At 44.2% G+C, this 23,872-nt stretch overlaps 1 protein-coding gene across 3 annotated transcripts in view; it reads left to right on the plus strand.

Moving 5' to 3' along the window:
• The window catches only part of SPECC1L (sperm antigen with calponin homology and coiled-coil domains 1 like), a 109,776-nt gene that overhangs the window by 76,666 nt on the left and 9,238 nt on the right, over positions 1 to 23,872 (plus strand). For all 3 annotated transcript variants that reach the window (XM_037158727.2, XM_053664494.1, XM_053664497.1), the window contains one exon: positions 1,542 to 1,644. In XM_037158727.2, the coding sequence (XP_037014622.2) occupies positions 1,542 to 1,644 (103 nt within the window). The remainder of the gene's footprint in view (positions 1 to 1,541; positions 1,645 to 23,872) is intronic.

Here is a 23,872-nt window from a genome sequence, read left to right on the forward strand (position 1 = left end):
TATGGATCCTAAATTTTTTATCTTTATTTTTCCTTCTCTTTTTCTGTGTTCAGCAGTCTTACCGCAAACTTCTTTGAACCCTTTACACCAAAGCAGGATTCTGGCAGGCTGGTATAGGGACACAAAAGTATATTTCTTCAAGGCAGCAGTCTTAACTGCATGTTGAAGTATATTTATGTTTTACTTTTGATTCTAAAAATTGGTGCTATTTCAGTGCACTTATCTATTGGAAAAGCTTTAGTTCTAAATGTGTGTTCTTTGATTTCCTAACATATTCTGAAGAGTAAATACAGACAGAAATTAGAGTGCTGAAGAATATACTAAGCCATTTGTAATGTAATAACCTCTAGGGCACTTAATTGGACTAAGTTTATGGGACTTGGGACTAGAATCTCTGCCTTATAAAGCAAGCATTAAAAAATAGACCAAGTTTTTACGACTGTGCCATTTGTCAGCAAGCAGGTTATTTTACAAAGCACCCGCCCCCAGGAGTCCCTAACGTTCTGCTCTCCTTCTGTCGCAGCCGCGGGACGGGGCCTGGTGTTGGGTGAGCAGGGCGTGTGCTTCCCCTGCTCTGTCACCAAATCTTTTTTTGATTCAGTGTCTCGTCTGGGGCAGGATGTTTATTCTTCGTCCAAGTCAATTAATAGCACTCTAAAGTGTCCTCCATATAATTTTTAAAATGAGTTAATTGATTTTTTTTTGTGCTTTTATAGTATGCCCATTCTGTAGTGAGCTCTGAAGTTCTTTGAAGGGCAGGCCCCTGTGTTGCTCACAGCCCCTTGCCTGGCAGTGACACCTCACCTGGCGCAGCTCAAGAGCAGGGTGTTGGATGAGCGAGTTCACAGAAAAATCCCATTTTCTGTGTGAGGTTAACATCTGACTACCTGCGACGATGGTGTGCAGCTCGGCAGTAAACACATCTGAGATATTTTATGGCTGTTTTAAGGTTCATTGCCATCTTTTGTCTTACTTGCTTCTCCTAATAGTAAGCACCTGGAAGGCAGAAAATTATGCCTATATTTCTTCTTGCATAACCTTGTCCTTTGTATTTATAATAAACTATTTTTAAAGGTGAAATGATTATAGGCATAAGGGTTGGAACAAAAATGAATAGAATAAAAGCAGAGCATGAAGACTGTGGAAGGGCAGGGGTTGCGTGAAAGGCAGCCGTACAGGTTTTCAGATGCTGCCAACGTTGGCTTGTTCCCCCTCCTGGGCAGCCTGGGACACCTTCCCTTAGTTGCGAGTGTCTGCTGTCCTGAGTCCTCTCCTGTTCTGTGTGGGTGACAAATAGAGCCCCTTTCTATGGACAGCAGGAAGTCCTGGCAGCGGCGGGTCTCGGGGACCCTGTAAAAGTTCATGGGAAAAAGCAAATGAATGAAAGGGTACAGGTCACCTTTGGACGCCTTAGTACGTCCACTTGCCCTATTTAAGAATGCAGACTAACATTGGTCTTTTCTGTTTATTGGATTTTTGGCTTATAATGGTGCTCAAACAAAAAATATCTCAACTTTGGGTTTCTTATTTTTATTTATCAGGGAAGAAAGGAAGGACCCTCTCTCAGCATTGGCAAGAGAATATGGAGGATCAAAGAGGAATGCTTTGCTGAAGTGGTGTCAGAAGAAAACAGAAGGCTACCAGGTAACCGCAGTTCTTTTGTCCTGTGTGAGCAATTGCCAGATCAAATGCTAGAGGGTCCTGTTTGTTACATATCTCATGTTAGAAATGACAGGTCCTGTACTGAATTTCAGAAATACGTTTTACACATTGAAAATCTACTGTGAATTTGGTGGTGTGTCACTTAAGTTTCTTACCTTCCCAGAGTGGTTAATCTTTGTAGTACTCTTATTCAGCTACTAGAGCACTTTCTTATTTAAGTCCTGGTTAAATGCTTCTTTGAGGTCTCCTCTTCTGGACTAACAGTGAAGATATGTTCATTTTAGTTTAATATTTTAATTGTTATGTTTGAAGTTTTCTTTCAGCTAAGTCGTTTTCCACAGCATTTCCCCCTTCCTACTGTGCTGGGTGGTGCCCTGATCATTTCACATCTGGACTGTGTTAATAGCCTACTTTCCTCCCTTGTTCTTGTCTGTCTGTCCCTCTTTCCCCTCTCAATATTTTATCTTATGTGAAGCATGGTATTTGGAGAAGAAATTCTCATTCGACACACAATAGAAACCTCTAAAATATGTTCATTAGACTGATGAAAAGTATAGTTTAGATTTTCAGTGTCCTCGCATATGGTTTTAGTTACAGAGACTCTCCCCAGCCTGCAGCCAGTGTTCTCAATTGTCATTTCATATTTCGGTGCAAATATGCACACAGAAATAAAACATGAGAATGAACTTGCAGTTCTCAGAAAGTCATACTAATCAGTGAGGGTTTGCTAAGTGTCCACATGTCTCCAGCTCCATTAGATACAAAGGAGACTGGTAGTATTGGCAAGGATGAGAAGCTGGAACGCTTGTGCACTGCAGTGGTTAGAGAAAAAAGGATGGTGTTCACTCAGAAAATTAAGCACAGAGCTACTGTATGATCCAGCAGTCCTGCTTCTGATGTGCGTATATGCCTACCCCGAGTAACTGAACGCGCAGGCCGGACGAGGCGGTTCACACACCCACCCGCAGCAGCACTCTCCACAGCAGCCCAAAGGCAGCAGCAATCCCAGGGTCTAGTGCATGGATAAACAAATGCAGTTCACAAATGCAGTGGAATATTACTCATCTTTGAAAAGGAAAGAACTTCTAACACGTGCTACAGACAGCGAACGTTGAAGACATTGTACTAAATGAAATAAACCATACCCAAAAGGACCAATATGTACGAGTCCTGTTGTACGAGTAGTCAGATTCCTAGAGACAGAGTGGAATGGTGGGGACAGGGGCTGGGGCGGGGGCCAGTGAGGAGCTATTGTCTGGAGAGAATAGTGTTTCGGTTCATGCAAGACAAAAAATGTCCTGGGGGTGGGCACTGGTGCTGGTTGCACAACACTGTTAAGTGTACTTAATGCCCCTGAACTGTGCACTTACATATGATTAAAGTGATAAATGTTCTGTTTATGTGTACTTTACCACCATAAAAAATTATATAGCAGAAAAAAGCAAATGATCGGAATACAGCTAGATGGAAAATCAGCAAGGACCTAGAAGACTTGAACTATATACTACGTATATAAACTCTACACCAACTAGACTCATAAGATACCTACAATACACTCGACCCCAAAACAGCAGAGTATACATTCTTCTCAGGTACACAAAGAGTATGCCAGCATAGGCTATATGTTGAGTTATAAAACCAGTCTCATTAAATTTTAAAAGATTAAAATTATACAAAGTATTTTTTCTGATGACAGTATAGAATGAAAGTAGAAAATTAGAAAGTAGAAAGTAGAAAAAGTAGAAAGAAGAACAGCAGGAAAATTCACAATAGACTCAAACTTTGGGAGTGTTGAAAGGTGCTCCCAGAGGGAAATTGGTAACTGTAAATACCTTTTTAAAAAATTTTTTTAAAAGATTTTATTTATTCATCTTTTAGAGGGGAAAGGGAAGGAAAGGAGAAAGGGAGAGAAACATCAACGTATGGTTACCTCTCATGCATTCCCTGCTGGGGGAACCAGCCGGCAACCCACTCATGTGCCCTGACTGGGAATCGAACCTCAATCAATCCCTTGGTTCGCAGGCCTGTGCTCAATCCACTGAGCTACACCAGCCAGGGCTGTAAACACCTATCTTAAACAGAAGAAAGATCTCAAATCAATAACCTAAGCTTCCACCTTAAGAAAGTAGGAAAAAATAGCAAACTAAACTCAGCAAGCAGAAAGAAGGAAATGATAGAGATTAGAGCAGAAGTAAAGGATGTAAGAAAATCAGAGAAAATAAAATCAAGCTAAAATTTAACTCTTTGAAAAGACAGTAGATCGACAAATGTTTGGCTACATTGACAAAGGAAAAAATAAAATTACTAAAATCAGGAATAAAAGAGGAGATGTGACTAATAATTTTACAGGAAAAAAGAATTAAAAGGGAATACAATGAATAATTGTATGCTGGAAAATTACCTAGATGAAATGGACAAATCCCTAGAAATATGCAAACTATTAAAACTGACTCAAGAAGAAAGAAAATCTGAATAGATCTGTGACAATAAAAGAGAGTGAGTTAGTAATTAAAAACCTCCAACAGAGATCCTGATCCGTTGAAAGTCATGAAAGGCAAGGACCTACCTCCAAGATTGCTCTATTCAGCAAAGCTTTCATTTAGAATGGAAGGGCAGATAAAGTGCTTCTCAGATGAGGTCAAGTTCAAGGAGTTCGTCATCACCAAGCCCTTATTATATGAAATGTTAAAGGGATTTATCTAAGAAAAAGAAGATAAAAAATATGAACAGTAGAAAGACAGCAAACTCATAGTTACTAACAACCACACCTAAAACAAAAGCAAACTAAGAGGACAGGTAGAACAGGAGCAGAACCATAGAAATGAAGACGACATGGAGGGTTAACAACAGGGGAGTGGGAGGAGGAGAAGGGGGGGAGGTACAGAGAATAAGTAGCATAGACGGTAGGTAGAAAATAGACAGGGGGAGGGCAAGAATAGTATGGGAAATATAGAATCTAAAGAACATGTGACACATGGACATGAACTAAAGGGAGGGAATGTGGGGAGGGGTGTGCAGGGTAGAGGGGAATGAAGTGGGGGGAAATGGGACAACTAATGGTATAATCAATAAAATATATTTAAAAAAAGAAACCTCCAACATAGGAAAGCCCAGGGCTACCGGCTTCACTGGTAAATTCTACCAAATGTTTAAAAAAATTAACATTAATCTTTCTCAATTTCTTCCAAACATAGAAGAGCGAACACTTCCTAACTCATTCTGTGTGAGACCAGTGTTACTACCCTGATAACAAAGTCAGGAAAAGATAATCATAAGTAAAAAAGACTACAACACAAAAATCCTCAACAAAACACTGGCAGATACAAAATAGTAGTACATATAAAGAATTATATATCATGACCAAGAGTGCAACGTTGGTTTGACGTGTGAAACTTAATGTGTAATACATCATATCAAAGAGTAAAGGGGGAAAAAACCTAAAATAGTCTCAGTAGATGCAGAAAAGATATTTGACAAAGTTCAAAACCCATTCATGAGTTTTAAAAAAAAGTATTTAAGCCCTGGCTGGTGTGGCTCAGTGGATCGAGTGCCAGCCTATGAATCAAAGGTTACTGGTTCGATTCCCAGTCAGGGCACATGCCTAGGTTGCAGGCCAGGTCCCTGGTTGGGGGCGTGTGAGAGGCACCCGATCAGACGCATCTCTCGCATATTGATGTTTCCCTCTCTTTCTAAATCCTCCCTTCTCCTCTCTTTAAAAATCTCTTTTAAATTTTTTAAAAAGTATTTAAACTAGGAGTGTGAGAGAACTTTTTCAGTCCATTGGGGGGCATCTATGAAAACCCACAACTAACATTACTCTGGTGAAAAGACTGGGTGCTTTCTACCTCAGGTGAGGACAGGAAAGGATGTCTGCTTGTGCCACTTCTGCACAGCATTTTCCTCATCGTTCTACCGAGTGCAGTCAGGCAAGAGAGAGAAATAAAAGACATTGGAAAGGAAGAATAAAATTATTTCTATGATTATTTCTAAATAGCAAATGTTTATAAATAATTTCTAAAATTATTTGCAGAGGACATGATTGATACCTAGAAAACCTTAAAGAGGGCACATAACAACCGTTAGGGCTGGTAAATTCACAAAGTTGTAGGACATGAGGTCAGAGTGAAAGCCACTTGCCTTTCTGTACACCAGCAATGAAAACACTGAAAATGAAAAGAATCAAGAAGAATAAAATACTTGGAAATAAATGTAAGCAAGAAAGCATAAAGCTTATATACTGAAAACTATAAGAAGTTGCTGAAAGAAATTACAGGAAATTTAAGCAAATGGAAAGACATCCCTTGTTCATGAATTGGAAATGCCAACATAAGATAAAGCCTTGAAAATAAGCCCTGGCTGGTGTAGCTCAGTGGATTGGGTGTGGGCCTGCGAACCACATAATCGCGGTTGGATTCCCAGTCAGGGCACATGCAGTGCCAGTTCCCAGCAGGGTACTCATGAGAGGCAACCAACCATACATTGATATTTCTCTCCTTCTCTCCTTCCCTTACCCTCTAAAAAAGATAAATAAATAAATACATTTTTTTAAAAAACCTTGAAAATATGCTGCGTGAAGAAGCCAAACATAAAAATCCAGCCTAAAGGATTTTGATACAACTGATAGTCTCAGTTTTGCTTAGTAGCAAGAACATTAATGATGGCGTCTAAGACTTTGATCTAGAACTGAAACATCAAGCATGTTGAATTAACAAGAGTGAATTCACCCATTTACAATGCACATTTGGTTGATTTTTAGTGTATTCACAGAGTTGTGCGGTCATCACTGTGATCAATTTTAGAATATTTTCATTAATCCAAAAAAATCTCTTGCCTGTTAGCAGTCTCTCCCCATTTGCTTAAGCAACCATTAATTTTCTGTCTCTATAGATTCGCCTATTGTGACACTTCATGTAATACATGGTTTTTCGTGACTGGCTTCTTTTGTTTAGCATGTTTTCAAGGTTCATCTATGTTATAGCATGTTATCAATACTTCACGCCTTCGTATGGCTAAATAATACTCCATTGTATGGATATACGACGGTTTGTTATTCATTCATCTGTTAATGGACATTTGAGTTGTTTTGGCTACAATGCTGCAGTGAATGTTGTGTATAAGTTTTTTTACATAGACCTAAGTAATTTGCTCATCCTCCTGTCCATCTTCTACTCTGCTGCCAGAACAGTTTGAAATTGTGATCTGCTTATTTCTCTTTAAGCTGCTTCCTCTTGGTCATTTGGCTAAAGTCCAAGATTCTTGGCATGGAGAACAAGACCCCTTATGATTGATCTAGACCCTGTGTAGGCTTATTGACTCCTCGTTCTTGTGAGATCCCCAGTCCCACCGTGGCCCCCAGTGCCGCCCCGTCCTCTCACTCCACCCCTTCCAGCTGGTTCAGAAGTTAGCTTCTGTGCAAAATTGGTTTTGCTCCACTTCTTCCCTGGGAGGGTGCATCCCTCACACATGCCGCTTCCCCGACTCCCTCCTCATAGAGCCCATGGAGCGCAGTTCTTCCTCGACTTGAACCCGATCAGAACTGAGTGTTTTTTATATCTCAGGGTATGTTCCTTGGGTGTCTTACATCTGTGATTCATTTTCCCTGTGTTCTCAAATCCCACAGGGTGTGTAAAAGGGAATTGAAGTTGTCAGTTTGCATGTCTGTCTCTTTTTCTGGACTGTGAGCTTTTGTCCACTCATATCAGTAGACAGGAAGGGCCCTTCTTGTCCCAGCTGGTGTTGCTCGTTGATTGGGTGTCATCCTGAAAACCAAAAGGTTGCCAGTTTGATTCCCCCTCGGGGCACATGCCTGGATTGCAGGTTTGGTCACTGGTCTGGGTGTGTATGGAAGACAACCAAGTGCTGTTTCTTTCTCACATTTGTGTTTCTCTCCTTCTCTTTCTCCCTCCTTTCTCCTCTCTCTAAAATCAAAAGTAAAAAAGCAGTTTTTAAAAGAAGGGCCTCTCTGGACCTCCTTTGAGCATTTCTATCGTGAGGCTCAGCACACGGCAGATCTCAGTGACTGTCTGAATCTGTTATCGATGTGATGGGTACATGGGATGTTCGTTCTGGGGACAGTGGTTCTCAAAGTTGTATGGAGAGACCTGTGAAGATTGTAAAAAAAGTACAGATGCCTGAGACCAACCTTGAAGATGTATAATTCAAGAATATAAAGTGAAACCCTGGAATCTGCATTTTATAAGCACTGCAGGTGACTCATAGACCAAACGATGATAATCACACATAGAGTAAGTGATCAAGGTCTTGGACTTGAGTGTCAAATAAGCTTCGAATGTTAGCTCTGCCCATTATTGTGTGACTGTATGCAAACTACTTAGCCTCTCTGGGCCTCAGTTTCCTCCTCTATAAAATGGAGGAGTAACTGAGGCAGTCACGTACCAGCATATACCATGTGTTTAATAAAATTTTAAAATTATTTTATTTTGTATTATGGGGTATTCTAACATAAATTTTCTTAGAATGCTACTTAAATTTAGTCATTTTTGATAATTATACAATACCTCCTTTTATTATGGAACTTTGCTAACCATTTAGTTAATTAAATAAGTTGATTAGATAATTTGAACATTAAATCAGTAATTTAACTAATGTTTCTTGTTCATTCCCACATGAATTCTCTGATTATATGATTTTAAGGTAAATTTTGTCAGGTTAAAAAATATACACACAAATCAGTTAAGAACTTCAATACATAATTTTTAAGTTTTTTAATTTACTGGGTGTGTACTATGCAGGAGGAAATATAATGTAAAACAGAATAATTAACATATAGAGGGAAGAGCGTTTTGTACACTGAACAGTCAAGCTCCAAACCCAGCCCCCTCCAGCCCCTTCCTTGCATCTGTGATCACTTCTGTAGCGACATTAGATGTGTGGCTTTTTTGTTTGTCTGGTTTTTGTTTCCTGAAAGACAGACATCTGTTCTTGTTGCATGTAAAAGTAGATAGGGTGCTGGTTATTTTATTTCAAGGTCTTTGAGTTAAAATTGGATATTCTAAATGAATAACCTTTTTGAACTGAAAAGGGGTGCCTGATAGAACTCTTAATTTGTCAGGAGCTGTGTAAGAAGTGCCAGAGCCTGTTTCTTATCCAGTTAGAAACGTGGGTGAGCACGCCCATCCTCTGCAGCCTGCAGTTCGGGACCAGCCATCGGCCTCTGCCTACTCGCAGTCTGCAGGGAAGGGCAGGTTGTGGCACTTGACTAGCTCGCCAGAGCAGGAGCTCCTACGTGACAGTCAGCATGGACTATTCTCTCTGGTCCCAGATGCATCACTAATGCTTGGACTGTGCGTGCTTTGTGTCTAGGAGCTGTCTAATTGACGGAGATAGATTCCCTAATACCCGTATCGTCTTCCTTTAACTCTCTTAAGAGTCATCCTAAAATAATTGTACTAATCACTGTAATTTCATTAACCACCCATTACAGGACAAGCCCTTGTGAGTTGGCCTTTTATCTAACAAATACATTTTTCTCTCTTAAATTGTGCCCTGCCACTTACTCTTCACTGATGTTTTAGAATATTAGAATTTTACTGTCGAAAGGGTCTTGGCGTTCTTATTGACTGTCAGGTTTACAAATGTGGGACTGAAATCCCCAACAAGGACAAATGACTTCCTCCAGGCTATATAATGAGTTCATGGCATTGTATAAACAGCCTTCAGAACTACTGTTTTAAGGGTTGTGTCTTCCCTTTATTTTAAATCAGTGCTTCAGTTTGTACACAATTATGTTTTTAAATAAACAGTTAATATGCAGTTAACTAATGATTTTTAAGTGCTTTAAAAAAAAAGCGATAGCCCACTGCCCTCTGTCCTATCACCTTTGTCATTTCCGCTTCCCAGAGGCAGCTACTTGGGGCTCTTTCTGCTGGTTCTACACTTGTTAACCAGCACTTGTTTGTTAGTTTATTGATGACAGCCATTCTACAGGTCTGAGCTGATATCTCGTTGTGGTTTTAATTTGCATTTCTCTGATGATTAGTAAGGTTAAGCATCTTTTCATGTCTGTTGGCCATTGGTATGTCCTCTTTGAAGAAACGTCTTTTCAGGTCCTTTGCCCATTTTTTAATTGGATCATCATTTTGGTGTTGAGTTTAGAAATTCTTTATAAACTTTGTATATGAACCCCCTTATCAGATGTATCATTGAGGAACACGTTCTCCCGTTCAGTGGGTTGTCTTTTCATTTTGTTGATGATTTCCTTTGCTGTGCAAAAACTTAGTTTGATATAGTCCCGTTTATTTTTTCTTTTGGTTCCCTTGTCCAAGGCGATATATCAGAAAAATATTGCTACTCTAGTACAAAATAGTTTTAATAAATGAACAAAAGCTTTTAGTACTGCCTGAGGTAATATAATCTCAGATTGGCGTGAAAAACGTTCAGTTTTATTGAGAGATTTACTCATTAGTGCTTGGGCTGAGGAAGAAAAAATTATGTATTTCTTAGTGGAGATAAGCAGAATCAGAAGAGTTGATGGGTGTGAATGATTTAGAAATGCTGTGCTTTACTTGCATTCTATCAGTTTTTCCTAAAATAAAAATTAACTTATCAAATATGCAGGGTCTGGTAGAAGTGACACCAGCTTGAGCGTGGTTGGTAGAGTAATAATGCAGGTATAATCATTTATAGTTTTAATTAGAACATTTCACCTAAAATGTCACATGGTGTGTTTGAGTGTGATATTGTTATGTTACAGATTTACGTGTTATGGTTTGGTAATTAAAAAGGGACCCTTTTTATGTTGGACCCTGTATATTAAGTTTTGTGCCAGGTCATGTGCTAGATGTTGAAACAGAAGTAAGGATCTAAAAACGTTAATATAGTTAATATTCTCAGGAAGCCTTGGACTACTAAGTAAAATTAAACACATTAATAATTAAAATTCAGTATGGACTTAAAATATCAAAAAAACCTTGAACGCATTGGGGATTAACCAAGGCAGCCAGGACACGTTTGGCAGGAGACGAAGTTGCTGAGAGAAGGAAAACGTACTGGACACTGGTAGTGTGGCTCCGTTGGTCGGACATCACCCCGAAAACTGATAGGTCCCTGCTGGGAGGGGCCAGAGAAGAGAGCATCCTCTGTGTGCATGGCCCCGTGTCTGTCCGATACTGAAGCTAGAATGCTTATTTCTACTGATAGCTCTCCTTCCTCCTTTCAAAGAGGTCTTCAGTTTCCTTTGGGAAAACATTGTAAGTGCCACTTCCCCCAGTCCATCCCTCTCTGTCTCCCCTATCCTAACACCCTATCTTTGTGGTTCAAGTTAGAACCGGGATAGGGAAGGGTGGAATGGGAAAGGTTAGGAAAGCTGGGAGTTCTGCCGGTAGACAGTGCAGTTAAAATAGTGCATTTGGGATTCCTGGTAGTAAAGTAAATCTTAGTTGGTTTAATTTCCTCTTCTCTAACCGGAATCTCAGGTCACAGGAATGGCTTCCCAGAGTTAAAAAAAATTTTTTTTAAAGGTGCAAGCAGTAGATAAGGGTTTTCATCGGAATCAAATCTAGGTTGAAAGTCCATTTAAAAATTTTTTTACATTGTCACTTTGCGTGGAAACTAAGTTCCATACAGAAAGATTTATTGTTTGTAAATATCACTTTGCTCTAGGACTTAAAAGTATTTGCCCAAAGGGAAAAAGAATGGCTAGATTTTTAGTGCCCTCCATTCTTTATGTGACTTACATATATATATATACTCTCAGTTCTCTTCAGTGAGGCGATCAACACTGTGTGGCCCAGTCTGTCTCTGTCCTGGTGGCGCAACGTCGTCATCCAGAAAGCTCGCAGCAGCTGAGCAAAAGCTCCCATGTCTGCAGGGAGCCACCAGGGAATAGATAGCATTCCCCTCGTGGGCCCTTCCCAGGCCTGTGTCCTTTTTGTGCAAGTGGAGGTTAGACAATTGCCTAACGGCCACAGTGGAGTAAAAGAACAGTTTCCTGTTTCCAGGGGATTCTTTTTAATGCCAAACATAGCAGCTGGGAAATCAAGTTTTCCCAGAATCACAGTGTTCTTCTTACATTTTGTTTAAACATGATGTGACAGCAACTATTAACAACTATTTCCAGAAATGTCAGGGCTGTAATTTTTTCAATTACAGTTGACCATTAAACAACTCAGGTTTGGATTTTGCAGGCCCCCTTACACGTGGGTATTTTTTGATGTGTCCCACGCAATCCAAACCTGCATTGTTCAAGGACCAACCGGCGGTGGGGCATCTGAGCAGGTGGAGGACTGACTTAGTGACACGTGGATTCCGACCGTGCAGGCGGTTGGCGCCAACTGGTGCTGCTCAGGGGTCAGCTGCAATTGTGTAGCACCGGTGCCATTAATTAATGTATTCCGTTTTAGTGTCTGGGAGGGGACACGGTTCAGTCACGTTTTTTACCTTTGTGGCTGACACCAGTTAGATTTTCCTATAATGGGGAAAGAGTGGAGGAATTACATAAACACCAGTTGGTAGATGCTGGTTTTCACCTTTCTCATGGTGATCACCTGTCAGAGCCACACTCAGGGCCCCCAGATGTAGAAGGATGCTCAGAAATGGTGACCTGACAGCTGCCTGGCAGAGGCGGACAGTGCACAGTAAGAGCATCTCTCGGATGGACCTGTTGTGACTTCCTCAGCACAATGGACTTGTTGAAGTGCAGGCCTGGGAGGGACCTGAGGAGTGTAATGGAGTCACAGAGGCCTGTTGTTCTCCCTAACTCAGGTTCTGTTCCTCTTCCCTTCATGCTCTCCCCGCCCAGCTCCCACTTACAACATAGGAAGGCCTGCTGAGGGTAGTAAACTGGTTTGATTGCCAGTGCTCTTGTGCTTAGTGTTGACATAATTGTCTCAGGAGTTCATTTACTTAGGTCAAAAAAAAATTTTAATCCCCATGCACGGACATTTTTTCACTACTTTTAGAGAGAGAAGGGGGGGGAAGAGATAGAGATATCTTGATTGGTTGCACACACCCAAAGACAAGGGATCGAACTCGCAACCTGGGTATGTGCCCTGACCAGGAATTGAACAGTCCGTGGGATGACGCTCCAGCCAACCAGAGCCACACTGGCCAGTGCTACGTAGGTGACATTTAAAGTATTTCACCTGACTCAACACCCAAAATTCCATTCTCAAAAGTTGGAAAAAGTCAGACTAGAGATGGTCCCTAGAACCATGCAGAACTGTGGCTTTCACGTCACTGGTGAGGAAATGGCAAATCCAAGGATTGGTGAGGATGTGCAACAACCAGATTCTCATACACAGGTAGTGAGAATGTGAAACAACGCAGCCGTTCTGGAAATCAGTTTGGCAGTTTCTCATCAAGCTAAGGGCTCATCTGCAGTGTGACCCAGCCACGCCATACCTGGCTCCATCCACAGTAGCCAAAAAGTGGAAATACCCCACTCCCCTCACTGGTACAATAGAATGCTATTCGGCAGTGAAAAAGAACAAACTACACGTAGCCTGAATGAATCTCAAAATAATTATTCTGAGTGAAATAAGCCAGAAACAAAAGAGTATATATTATGTTTTCACTTATATATAATGTTAGAAAATGCAAACTCATTCATAGTGGTTCTCTCAGGGGCAAAGGATGGAAGGGCAGCTTTCAGAATTGATAGAAATGGTACGTATCTTGATTATGGCCATAATTCCTTGGGTGTATTGTTCCAAATGCATTCAGTTGTACAATTCACAGGAAGTAGTTGTGTATGTAAATTATACCTGAATAAAATTGTTATTTTTAAAAAGTGGCATGCGTGCCCGAGATCATATAATTGGGTCTCCAGACACGTAGCCCCGGGCCCCTTTCACTCAGCCGCCTGCCCCCCCAGCAGTGGTGTGGGCTCTTCAGGAAGTTCCCAGTAGGTTGGTGTTTTTATTACGAGTGATGCTGAGAAGCAGAGAAATCAGATGAGGGACATTTTTAAGTTCTGCTTAATTATTTCACTAAAAGCAGAATCACTAAATCATCTGTCAAGTAATCTTCATATGTATGTTATCCCAGATAGCATGCAGTCCTTTATTCCATACATGATGAGAAATCTTTTTTTTTCCCCTTGTGCTTCATCCACTTTGGATGGGATACCAGCATAATGTGAAATCTACAGCAGAGTTGAAATTTGACAGGCTGGTTCATTTTATACATGATGCTCTGGCTTTTCACAAATGAATTTAGCCTGAGGTCATTCCGGAAATTTAGGGTGACCTCTCTGCAGGTTATTTGTAAGGATGCTCTGTTGCTGTCTTGGTACATCACTATGGAAAGGGCAAGTAACCATTAGATAATGTAGGATGGAACAGGGAGGAGCTACTCGGGTTAACCCTTGAACAACTCGGGTTTGAACTGTGGGTTCATGTATATGCAGACTTTTTTCAACAAGTGCAAGAAGGCTGACTGTGCATGGATAGATACCACTTAAATAAGGGACTTGAGCATCCGTGGATTTCGTGTCCTCAGGGGTCCCTGGAACCAATTTCCCGTGGATGCCAAGAGTTATTAACATTTCTGAGAGTCAGAGTATCTGTAGGTTTTTGACTGGCGGGGGGGGGGCTGCCCTCCTGGAGAGGAAGAAGAGTTGTTCAAGGCTCAGCTGTAGTTTCCTGTCCAAATGGGCTCTTCAGACTCAGGAGAAAGAAAGCTGGTCTGGTTCTCTACAGCTGTGTAGCAGGCACCACCTCAGATGTCAATGCCTTAAAATAATGATGGCATTCAACTCGTAAATCTACGGTTTGTGTGGGGACCTGGTGGTGACAGCTCCTCTCTACTCCCCTCAGTTCATAGGCACTAAATCGTCTTGGGCCCCTGCCCTCACGTGTCTGGTGTTTGATGATGGCTCTCAGCTGGGACTTCACTGGGCTGTGACCGGAAACCCACATGCGGCCTCTCCGTGTGGCCTGGACTTCCTCACGGGGTGCTGGCTGCATTCCAGGGCAGATGTCCAGAGAGAGACAGGCAGAAGCCCCTCGCCTTTATGACCCAGCCTTGGAAGTCATGCAGCGTCTCTTCTGCCACACTCTGCTTGTCAAGGCTGTTTCTCACAAAGGCCTGCTCACTACAAGGGGGTGGGACGTGGGTGCCGTCTCTTGACAGACACAGCCAGCGTCTGTTGCTATGGCCGTTGCGAAAAATCCAGTCTGCCACAGAGACCGTTGTCTTTGGTTTAAGTAGAGAAGCGAACAATGTGACACTAACTTGGCAAAACCTTATAACTGTTTTTTTAAAAACATTACCTCACAAATGAAAAGGAACCTGGGTATTAGTGACCATCTGGTAAAGAATTCCACCTTATGCATGCTGGGTGTGTCGCCCTGCAGGTCTGTGGCAGCAGATCATCTAGGGGTAGCCTGTGCCTGCAACACCCACGGACGTGACCCTCTGCCTTCCAGAGTCCACCCGGGTGCCTTCCGTCAGGCAGGAGCTTTCCTTCAGGGTCACTGTGACTACATGTGGCCTGCTTCGGGTTCTGCCGTGATTTAACCCTGTATTTCATTCTGTTGCAAACTTGGAAACACCAGGAATAAGTAAAAAGCTTAAAAGCTGAAGGAGCCTGTATGGTGCCTAAATGTGGGTATGGCTCTGGGATTCCTTGGGGTTTGCTTGTTTGTTTTAAACAGGCATTGAGGTAGAACTGACAGAGTAAACTGCACATGTTTAAACTTTACAGATGCCTGTGGAACTGGCCTTAACACAAGGTGAACACTTTCTCTCCACAAAGTTTCCTCAAACCTCTTATACTCCATTTGTCCTGTCTCCCCTCCCCACCCACCACCATCCCCCAGTGACCACTGATCTGCCGACACTGTATAGTATTTGCTTTTGTTTATAGTTTTGTATAAATGCAATCACAACATGTATAATTTGGTGGGAGGGTTGGAATTCTGGCTTTTTACACTCAGCATAATTATTTGAAGACTCATTCATATGGTGGCATGTATCAGTAGTTCATTTCCCCTTTTTCCGTGAGTAGCAGTCCAGTTTATGAACGTCCGTGACTGATGTACCCGTTCAGCTGTTGATGGACATTTGGGTTGTTTCTAGTGATTGGTTATTTTAAGTGAAGCTTCTGTGAACATTCACACGCAGGTGTGTGTGTGGACATCTGACAAGGGGATAAGCTGGATCATGTGGTAGGTATACGTTTGCTTTTTAAGAAGTTGCCAGACCGTCTTCCAAAGTGACTGCGCCATTTTCGTATTCCCACCTGTGGTGTGTGAGTGTCCCGGCCCCTTTACCTCCTTGCCAAGGTTGGATGTGGTCGGCCTCCAGCCGTCACAGTAGGCGTGCAATGACTGCTCATCGCGGCTCCCCTTGCAGTTGCCTGTGAGTCCGTGGTTTTGAGCATCCTTCTGTGCACTCATCTGCCATCCACATATCTTTCGTGGGGGAGTATCTGTTCAGATCTTTTGCCCAATTTCTTACCACGTCGTTTGTTTTCTTGAGTTTTGAGATATCTTTCAAATATTCTGGGAACAAGTTCTTTATAAATACGTGATTTGACGTATTTCCTCCCAGTCTGTGACTTGGTGTTTTAGTGTCTTAAAAGTGTCTTCGGAGCGCGGAAGCTCTTGCTTTGATGCCATGTAACTTACTCATCTGTTTTTCCCTTTTATGGAGCATACATGCTTTTCAGAGACTTTTGCCTAACCTAAGGTTCCAAAATTTTTTTTCTGTCTTTTCCCAGAAGTTGTGTAGTTTCAGGTTTATACTAAGGTCTGTAATCCATTCTGAGTTGGTGTTGGTGGAAGCTGTGAGTGAGGTTCTGTTTCATCCTGTGCACTCTGAGCTGCGAGGGATGGCATGTGATAGAGTGACAGAATTGAGAGCTGCCACGTGACACCAGAGGTGAAAGGGGGAGGTCACCCCTATCTCCCAGGGAGGGATGTTTCCAGGCAGAGAGAAAAAAGAGCAATAGTTTGATGGAAGAGACACTTTGATAGATTGCAGATGGATGGACTTTGGATTCCTGTCAGTAGAATGCACTGCACTATTCACCGTGGCTTTCTGGAGAGGAGAGTGACTGGGGGGGGGGGGGGGGAGGCAACGCAGTGTGTGGCCTTGCTGGGCTTGGTGTCAGACCTTACGGTGTTGTGTCGGGCAAGGTTCCATTCTTGGCCACAGTGACAGAGTGACAGTGATTCCTGAGAGTTCTGCCTGCCGAGAGGCGAGGCTTCCTGTGGATGTATCTTTGTAGTGCAGACTCTCTCCTCAATCATCTGAACTGGTAGAAATTTTCCTTTAAATTTTTTTGGCTCTCAATCGATCGTTAACTCTAACTAACACTAGGTGTGTTCAGAGGTCATGAACTACAAGGAGGGGTGTAATGCAGTCCAGAGGATGACCTTTGCCTTTAAGGAACTTCCAAAATTATTTCTGGAACATACTAGTTCTAGGCCTTTTAAAATCATACCTTTTCCTGGATATAGCTTAATGTTCTTCCTGACTTACAGTTACAAACTTCCATTGCTGTGCTGAGTAGAATCCAGTTTTGAGGGGCCTTTATATTTCTCTCATCTGCCATCGTAACCCTCCTTTCGGGCCTCAACGCCCACTCTCTGGCTACCTTCTAATGGGTTTTTATACAAAGAAACCAACAAAAAGGGCTTGTAACCACCATGTGTGTGAAATAAAACCAGAAAAAGTTAAGTATGGGGTCAGGAGAAAGTGTCCCACACAGGCCCTTATAGAGCACAGGCCCCCCTTGCCGTCACGCTCTCCCACTGCGTGGGCCGGGGTACCTGTGGTCCAGGGGATTAGAAGTGTCCTCCCATTTCTCTTTGCCTGTTGCACTGCAGGAAAGGTACATTAGCCCTCGAGTTTGGGGCTCTGGAGACAGGGACGAGAGAGTGGGTGGTGCCACAGGTGCGTGATGTTTTTTAGATGTTTTGCCATTTTCCCTCTGCCAGAATGGTACCTGGTAGGTGTGGAAATGAATGCACTGGCAAATTTAAAAGAACACTTTAGTCTGTGCTGCAAGCACTAAAATAAGTTCATCTTACGTTGAGGACAGCATATTGAGCATCTCCTTCCTGCGGTCACTTCCTTCCTGAGCTGCTGCATGACCGTGGCCACTCCTTGTCCAGTCTGCCTTGTACTTTGTTGCCCTGAATCAGATAAAATGTATTTACCTGTGATTTCGGAAATGGGAAGTGCCAGCCGGGGAAGACCAATAGTCCTTCCAGGCTCGAGTTCTGTCTGGACGCACGTCAGAAAGTGTTTGAGGGGCGAGCAGTCGATCTTCCCGTGGAACGGGAGTGCAGGAGAGTGAGGACACGTCCAGAGGCACCTTGCCTGCTCGGGTTTCCCACCAGTGCTGCAGTCTGAACCTTTCTCTGAATCCAATGGGTAGCGTACTCCAGTCTCCGTGTAGTAGTACCCTTTTTGCATAAATTGTATTTTTTAAATCTAAGGGTATTCAGATGAGTCCAGAGATACCGCTGTGTCTATCCTTTCTTATTCTAGCCGCCTTCATTTTTAGAAGTGGGGGCCTTTTTGTTTAATCCTATCTCTACACTGAAGCTTTCATATCCTCCGGATTCTCCCTACTTTCCCTCGGTGTTTTCTTAAACTGCACGTTACTCACCAAACCTTCGCTGAGTGCTGAAGAGTGTGCCGGGTTTTCTGTTCAGTGCTTAGTGGAGAACCAGCCAGAGAGAAGCCAGAAGCACTCTTACGAGTGCTGTGCACTGTAGCAGGTGCATCAGGACCCGTGGTGGAGGTCTTTGTGACCACTCACAGAGCCATCAAACCTGGCCCAGTGGCAGGTGTCCTGAAGGGACTCGAAATCAGTGTGACTGTCCTCTGGTGCCCTGAGCTCTTTCCTGGGCATGAGGAGCAGCCCCATTTCACACTCATGAGTGATTTAGAAGGCGGAGTCAGCACTGTCTCAGGGTATGAGGGAAGGGGCGGTAAGTACATGCCACATTCCCACCAGAGACTCTGCTTCATGCCCCGTACAGATCTGTCGTATTAAATCCTCATACTTGGGTATTTTTCCCACTTTGCATATGAGAAAGGTGTGGCTCCTCCAGGTTACACTGTGTGGCCAGTTCTGTAGGTGGGGCAAAGTGGCCCCAGCATTCAAGGCCCAGGTCTGTGGAACTCTGAAACCCATGATCCCTCAGCTCTCCGCTACTTCTCAGATAATTATCTGCAGGGATGTGGCTTTCACATTGATATGAAGAATTTCCTAAACTGAAAGTGGAGGAGAAGTCAGCCTTCTGAGGTAAAGACCTTCCTTCCTGTCACCAGAAGGTTCCAGCAGAGCCCGCAGAGCCTTTTCTTCGAGAAGACGTGGGTTCGAACCAGGTTTCCTGTGCGCTGCGGCCGCTTACTCTGGCGACCTGCAGGATCCCCACCGCCCAGTTGCATCTGCGTCGAGCCTCTGTACAGCGTTGGTGACTTTTGTCCCGTAGATGGAGTGCTTAAGTTCCTTCTCAAACATACCCGTTCTCAGGAAGCATTTGGAGATTGAGGTGACAAGACACAGCTTCCTCCCTTCTTCTTTTGCCCAAGCCCTTCACCAGAGCACGCACAGGGTGCGTGTCGCTTGAGGATCACTGTGATCGTCTCCTGTAGTCAAAATTGCATTTTAGTGAGTGATGACCCCTGCTGAAGCAGAATTACATCTAGACAAGGCAGAGCTAATTCCTGAGCCACTAGTGAAAGTGCTCACAACCCACCCGAGGTTCATGAATCAGCTGTGATGTGGCCAGCCGCACTTGTCCACTGTCATTCCTAGTCTCAATGTCGTGAATTTTCAGAAAGCAGCTGTCATGGTTCCTGTGGGCGCTCCCACAGAAGTCTCCTTTAGGGGGTTTGTGGGGGGCATGTGGGGACACTAATCCTGTCTCTTAGGGTGATGTTTGCTGACTTATTCTGAACTGTCCCCTCCCAATAGGTTCATCTGACACAAAACAGTTAGAGCATATTAAACCCCAGTGGAGTAGCACACCGCAGGTTGAGTTTTCGTGAAGCGTTCATACGGTTGGAGCTGCATCCTGAAGTGTGCTCCCCACTCTGAGCCTGTTGGACAGCATTGCAGTGGTTAAATGAGGCCACTTCTCTCACAGAGTCACAGGCAGCTGCCCCTTGGACTCGGGCACAGCTGGTCACAGAGGACCCCTCACCAGGCTCCTTTGGATTTACCAGAGTTGCTCAATTTATCCTGGTGCTAAAGGGAGCAGATTGATACCCTGCCTCTTACCTGTAGCTGCTTTGTTTGTTTTTAAGAATTTTTTTTTTTAATTTAAGCTTGACTTTAATAATTCCCATAAAACTCACTCATGAGTCATTATGTTGAAGCGTGTCGCTTCTCAGGAGATGTTCTAGGATAAAGTCATTGCTCATGGGATCTGCCTGGTATCTAGTGCTGTTAAGCACGAGCTACTGAAGAATGTCTGCCCGTTTTTATTGTTGTGGTAAAATATACATGGCAGGTGGACCACCGTGTCATTCTTAAGTCTACAGTCCAAAGACATGAAGTATATTCACAGCACTGTGCACCCACCACCCCTGTCAAACTCCAGACTTTCCATGGTTGGACACCCCCATGCCATTAGGTGTCAGTCACCCCCATTGGCCAGGCCCCCCGGCCCCCGACTTCCGCTGGTCTGCCTTCTGTCACTGGACTTTGCTACTCTGGATACTTTATGTAAATGGAATGACATGTGACCTTTGTAAATAGCTTTCACTTAGTGTACATAATGCTTCAGGATTTGTCCACGGTGTAGCATCAGTCAGCACTTCATTTCTTTTCATGGCTCAGAAATGCATCGTGTGGATATACGTGTTTTGTCTCCGTTTCTTTGGCAGGAGACATTGGGTCGCTTCTGCCTTTCGGCCGTGGCAGCTGCGACACTCCTGTGTGGGTGTTTATTTCAACGCTCGTTTTCAGTTCTTTCAGGTGCCCAGGGTCTAGGGTGCCATTGCGAGGTCATGTGATAATTCCAAGTTTAGCTGTGGGTGGACTGCTAGACTTCTCTGGTGTCTGCGCCATTTTTCACTCCCACCAGCAGTGCACGTGGTACGAGGGTTCTAATTTCTCTACACCGTCTCTAGCACTTGGTTTTCCTCCACTTTTTAAAAATAATATGCTTCCTAGTGGGTATGAAGTGGTAGGGAAATGTAAGTTTTGACTGACGGAGTCGAGCATGTTCTCAAGTGTTATTGGTCTGTCGTCTCAGGTAGAAATGTGCACTTCTGTATAGGAGAAATGTGTATTCCGGTCCTTTGCCTGTCTTTACATTTGGCAGTTGGGTTGTTTGTCTATCTGTTGTTGAATCATAGGTTTGTTTTTCATGGAAATTTTCAAATATTTATTAAAGTAAAAGAATAGTAAGATGCCCCTCCTGCTTCCGTCCCACCTGGATGACTCCAGAGCGAAGAACCCGGCCACTCAGTGTCACCATGTGCTCAGACGCAGCTCCAGCTTCCGATGAAATAGGTTTTACAGTCGATTTGCTTGAATTAATGCACAAGTAAGGTTCACAAATTGCATCTAGATAATATGCCTCTTTTAAATGTTTTCTTCTTAAATCTGCTGCCCCCTACTCCCCACTTTTTCCCCCTTCAGTTTGTCCTTTGGAAGGATGTGGGTTGTGTGTCCCACTGAGCTTTTCTCTTCAGGTTCCACTGACTGCAGCCCATGGCGCTGTCCCAGGGGAAACTGCGGGGAGCTAGAGGTTAGACGCCTGCCGTTCGGGGCGGTTGCAGAGAGGCCTGTGCCACGGGGTGTGTCTCTCTCGGGAGAGTCAGGTGGGCCCTGCTCTCTCTCTCTTTGTGGTGTCACTGCCATTGGAATCGTTTTCGGCACACGGCACCATTCTGACTCCATCAGCCACTCTCCTCCATTCCTTAGAACCTCTTTGCAGAGATGTTCCACTAGCTGTTTGCTTGTCCTGGTGGCCAGTGTGGTCCGGAAAGCTTCAGCCGACACTCCCCTCTCCCCGGTCTGCCAGCACTCAGGTTCCTGAGCGATCTCCAGGCTGGGCCATCACACTTCCAGGAGCATCATTACGAACTCAGGGATTTGAGTTTTTAGAAGTTCCCATCTGTTGTACTTCCAGCCACCTTTAGTTTTTAGAGTGTGGTCCTGCCTCTTGACTGCACACTCAAGTCCTCGGGGCCCTTAAAGAAAACAATGCCCATGTCAGCAGACCAGCCTCCTTAGAGCAGAGCCAAGCATACGTCACCTTGAAAAGGCTTTGCAGGGGATTCTGATGCCCAGTGAGGATGGAGGGTCCTTACTGGAACCTTCCTCCCACTTCTGGGACACAAGAAGCAGAACTCTGTCTTCAGGGTTGGCGGCTCCCCCTGGGCTGCCTGCCCTGGCTCCCTTCCTACCTCCCCCTTTAACACTTGGACTGCCTGGTGGGCAAGCCTCAGACCCCCGCTCCCTGGACACACGCCACCTCCCCTTCCCTGACCTGGAACGGAGCTTGGCTCAGCCCCCTCAGACACCGTAGGTCTGCAGCCAGGGCAGGTCTGCCGGTTTACAGCCAGGCAGCCCTGGGCTTCCGCTTGTCACTTCCAGGGCCTTCTGGGCCTTCCATATTCAACGGTCACTACTGGCAGTGGTGAAAACTGTCTCTTGATGAGTATTTTCCTCCTTTTGGACATTACGTCCACCACCATACCACAGAGAAAAAGGGGCACCCTACCTGCTTCACTGTGATTCACACACACCCCTGCACACCCTGCTCATGATCTGGGGCTGAGGCGGCTGAGGCACCATGGGTGGGGGTTTTGTTTGTAATTCACTCCTACCTCCTGAAGGCGGGGCTCCGACCCCCAGCCTGTCACATCCCCCGTAATCAGCCATGGGAAGGACCTGCACCTGCTCGTGTCGGCCCTGTGGACCTACAGAAGGAAGTCGGGGTGTGTGTCGGAGAGGGATGAATCATGGTTTCTGGCATCTTGCCCTGTACCCATAAAAGTGGCATTTCCTTAAATAGATCAGAACTTTGATAACTGTTTAAAGAACATGTGGTATTTGGGGGTATATTTTATGGCCCTTAACTAAACTTCAGACAAATTAAGACATTTTAAGATGTTCTGTGACTTTTTTTAGTGGAGATCTGTGTAATTTCTTGGCTTTCATACCCCACCCCTCAACTCTTCCTGCATAAAAGCCACATGGAAGTGGGGCCCACCTGAGGGCCACAGAGGACAGCGTCATCTCTAAAGTCACGGGAGCAGGAGAGGGCTCTGTCTCAGCTCAAGCAGCAGCGAGTAGAAAATGCCCAGCCAGTTCCACAGAGGCTGTGAGGGCGTCCGGCAGTTTTACAAGTCTGAGTTTTTGTGTGAACAGGACAGCAGGCAGCCCCGTGAGACGGGCCATGCGTGTCTGCCTCAAAGGATCTCGGGCAGTGTGTCCTGAGTGGAAGGGCACGTGCCGTTAAGAGAAGGTGGGGCGGAGCGCTCATCTTCTGGAGTCTGTGCTCTGGGCTTTTCAGACTTTGTTCTGGCCCACATCATAACCCTCTTGTCTGCACCTGCCCTCATGGGAGCACGGACTTGGCTGGTACAGCAGAAGAGCCCCACAGTGGCCTGGAAACTGAATGCGGAATCCGAGTTCATTGATTAGGAACTTTCATTGTAACCCCTGTGTATCTCTAGTTTAAAAGAAAGTTGTATCCTTAGAGAGCCTAGTGCCATTGCCTGTGAACAGTGAAGGGTGGACAGTCCTGTGCCCCCCCCCGTGAGTGGGCATGTTCCCCTCAAAACAGCGAGTTTGGGGCTATAAGAATAGTTCCTTTTTAAAAAAATATATTTTTATTGATTATGCCATTACAGTTGTCCCATTCTCCCCTTCATTCCCCTCTACCCTGCACACCCCCTCCCACCCACATTTCCCCCCTTTAGTTCATGTCCATGCATCATAAGTCCCACACTACTCTTGCCCTCCCCCTATGTTCTCCCATTGTCTATGCTACTTATTCTCTGTACAGAGAATAGTTTCTTTTAAAGGGACCGGCTGGCCTACTCCAGAAGCTGTCAGTAACAGAGTCAGGATGCATGCAGAGAGAAAGGCCCTCGACCCTGCCGCCAGCATCGTGGTTAATCTGCGGAGCATAACCAACCGGGCCTTCTGCCTGGAGGGAGGTGTATTGGAGGGTGCATTTTAAAATCAGTGCCTTTCCTTAACACCCTGAAAATGCCACTTTTGAAAATAGAAATTCTATTTTTGACAACCTTTGAGAAATAAACA

Source organism: Artibeus jamaicensis, unplaced genomic scaffold (genome assembly GCF_021234435.1).
Source record: "Artibeus jamaicensis isolate MK-2021 breed Jamaican fruit bat unplaced genomic scaffold, CSHL_Jam_final contig_1128, whole genome shotgun sequence".
NCBI lineage: Eukaryota > Metazoa > Chordata > Mammalia > Chiroptera > Phyllostomidae > Artibeus > Artibeus jamaicensis.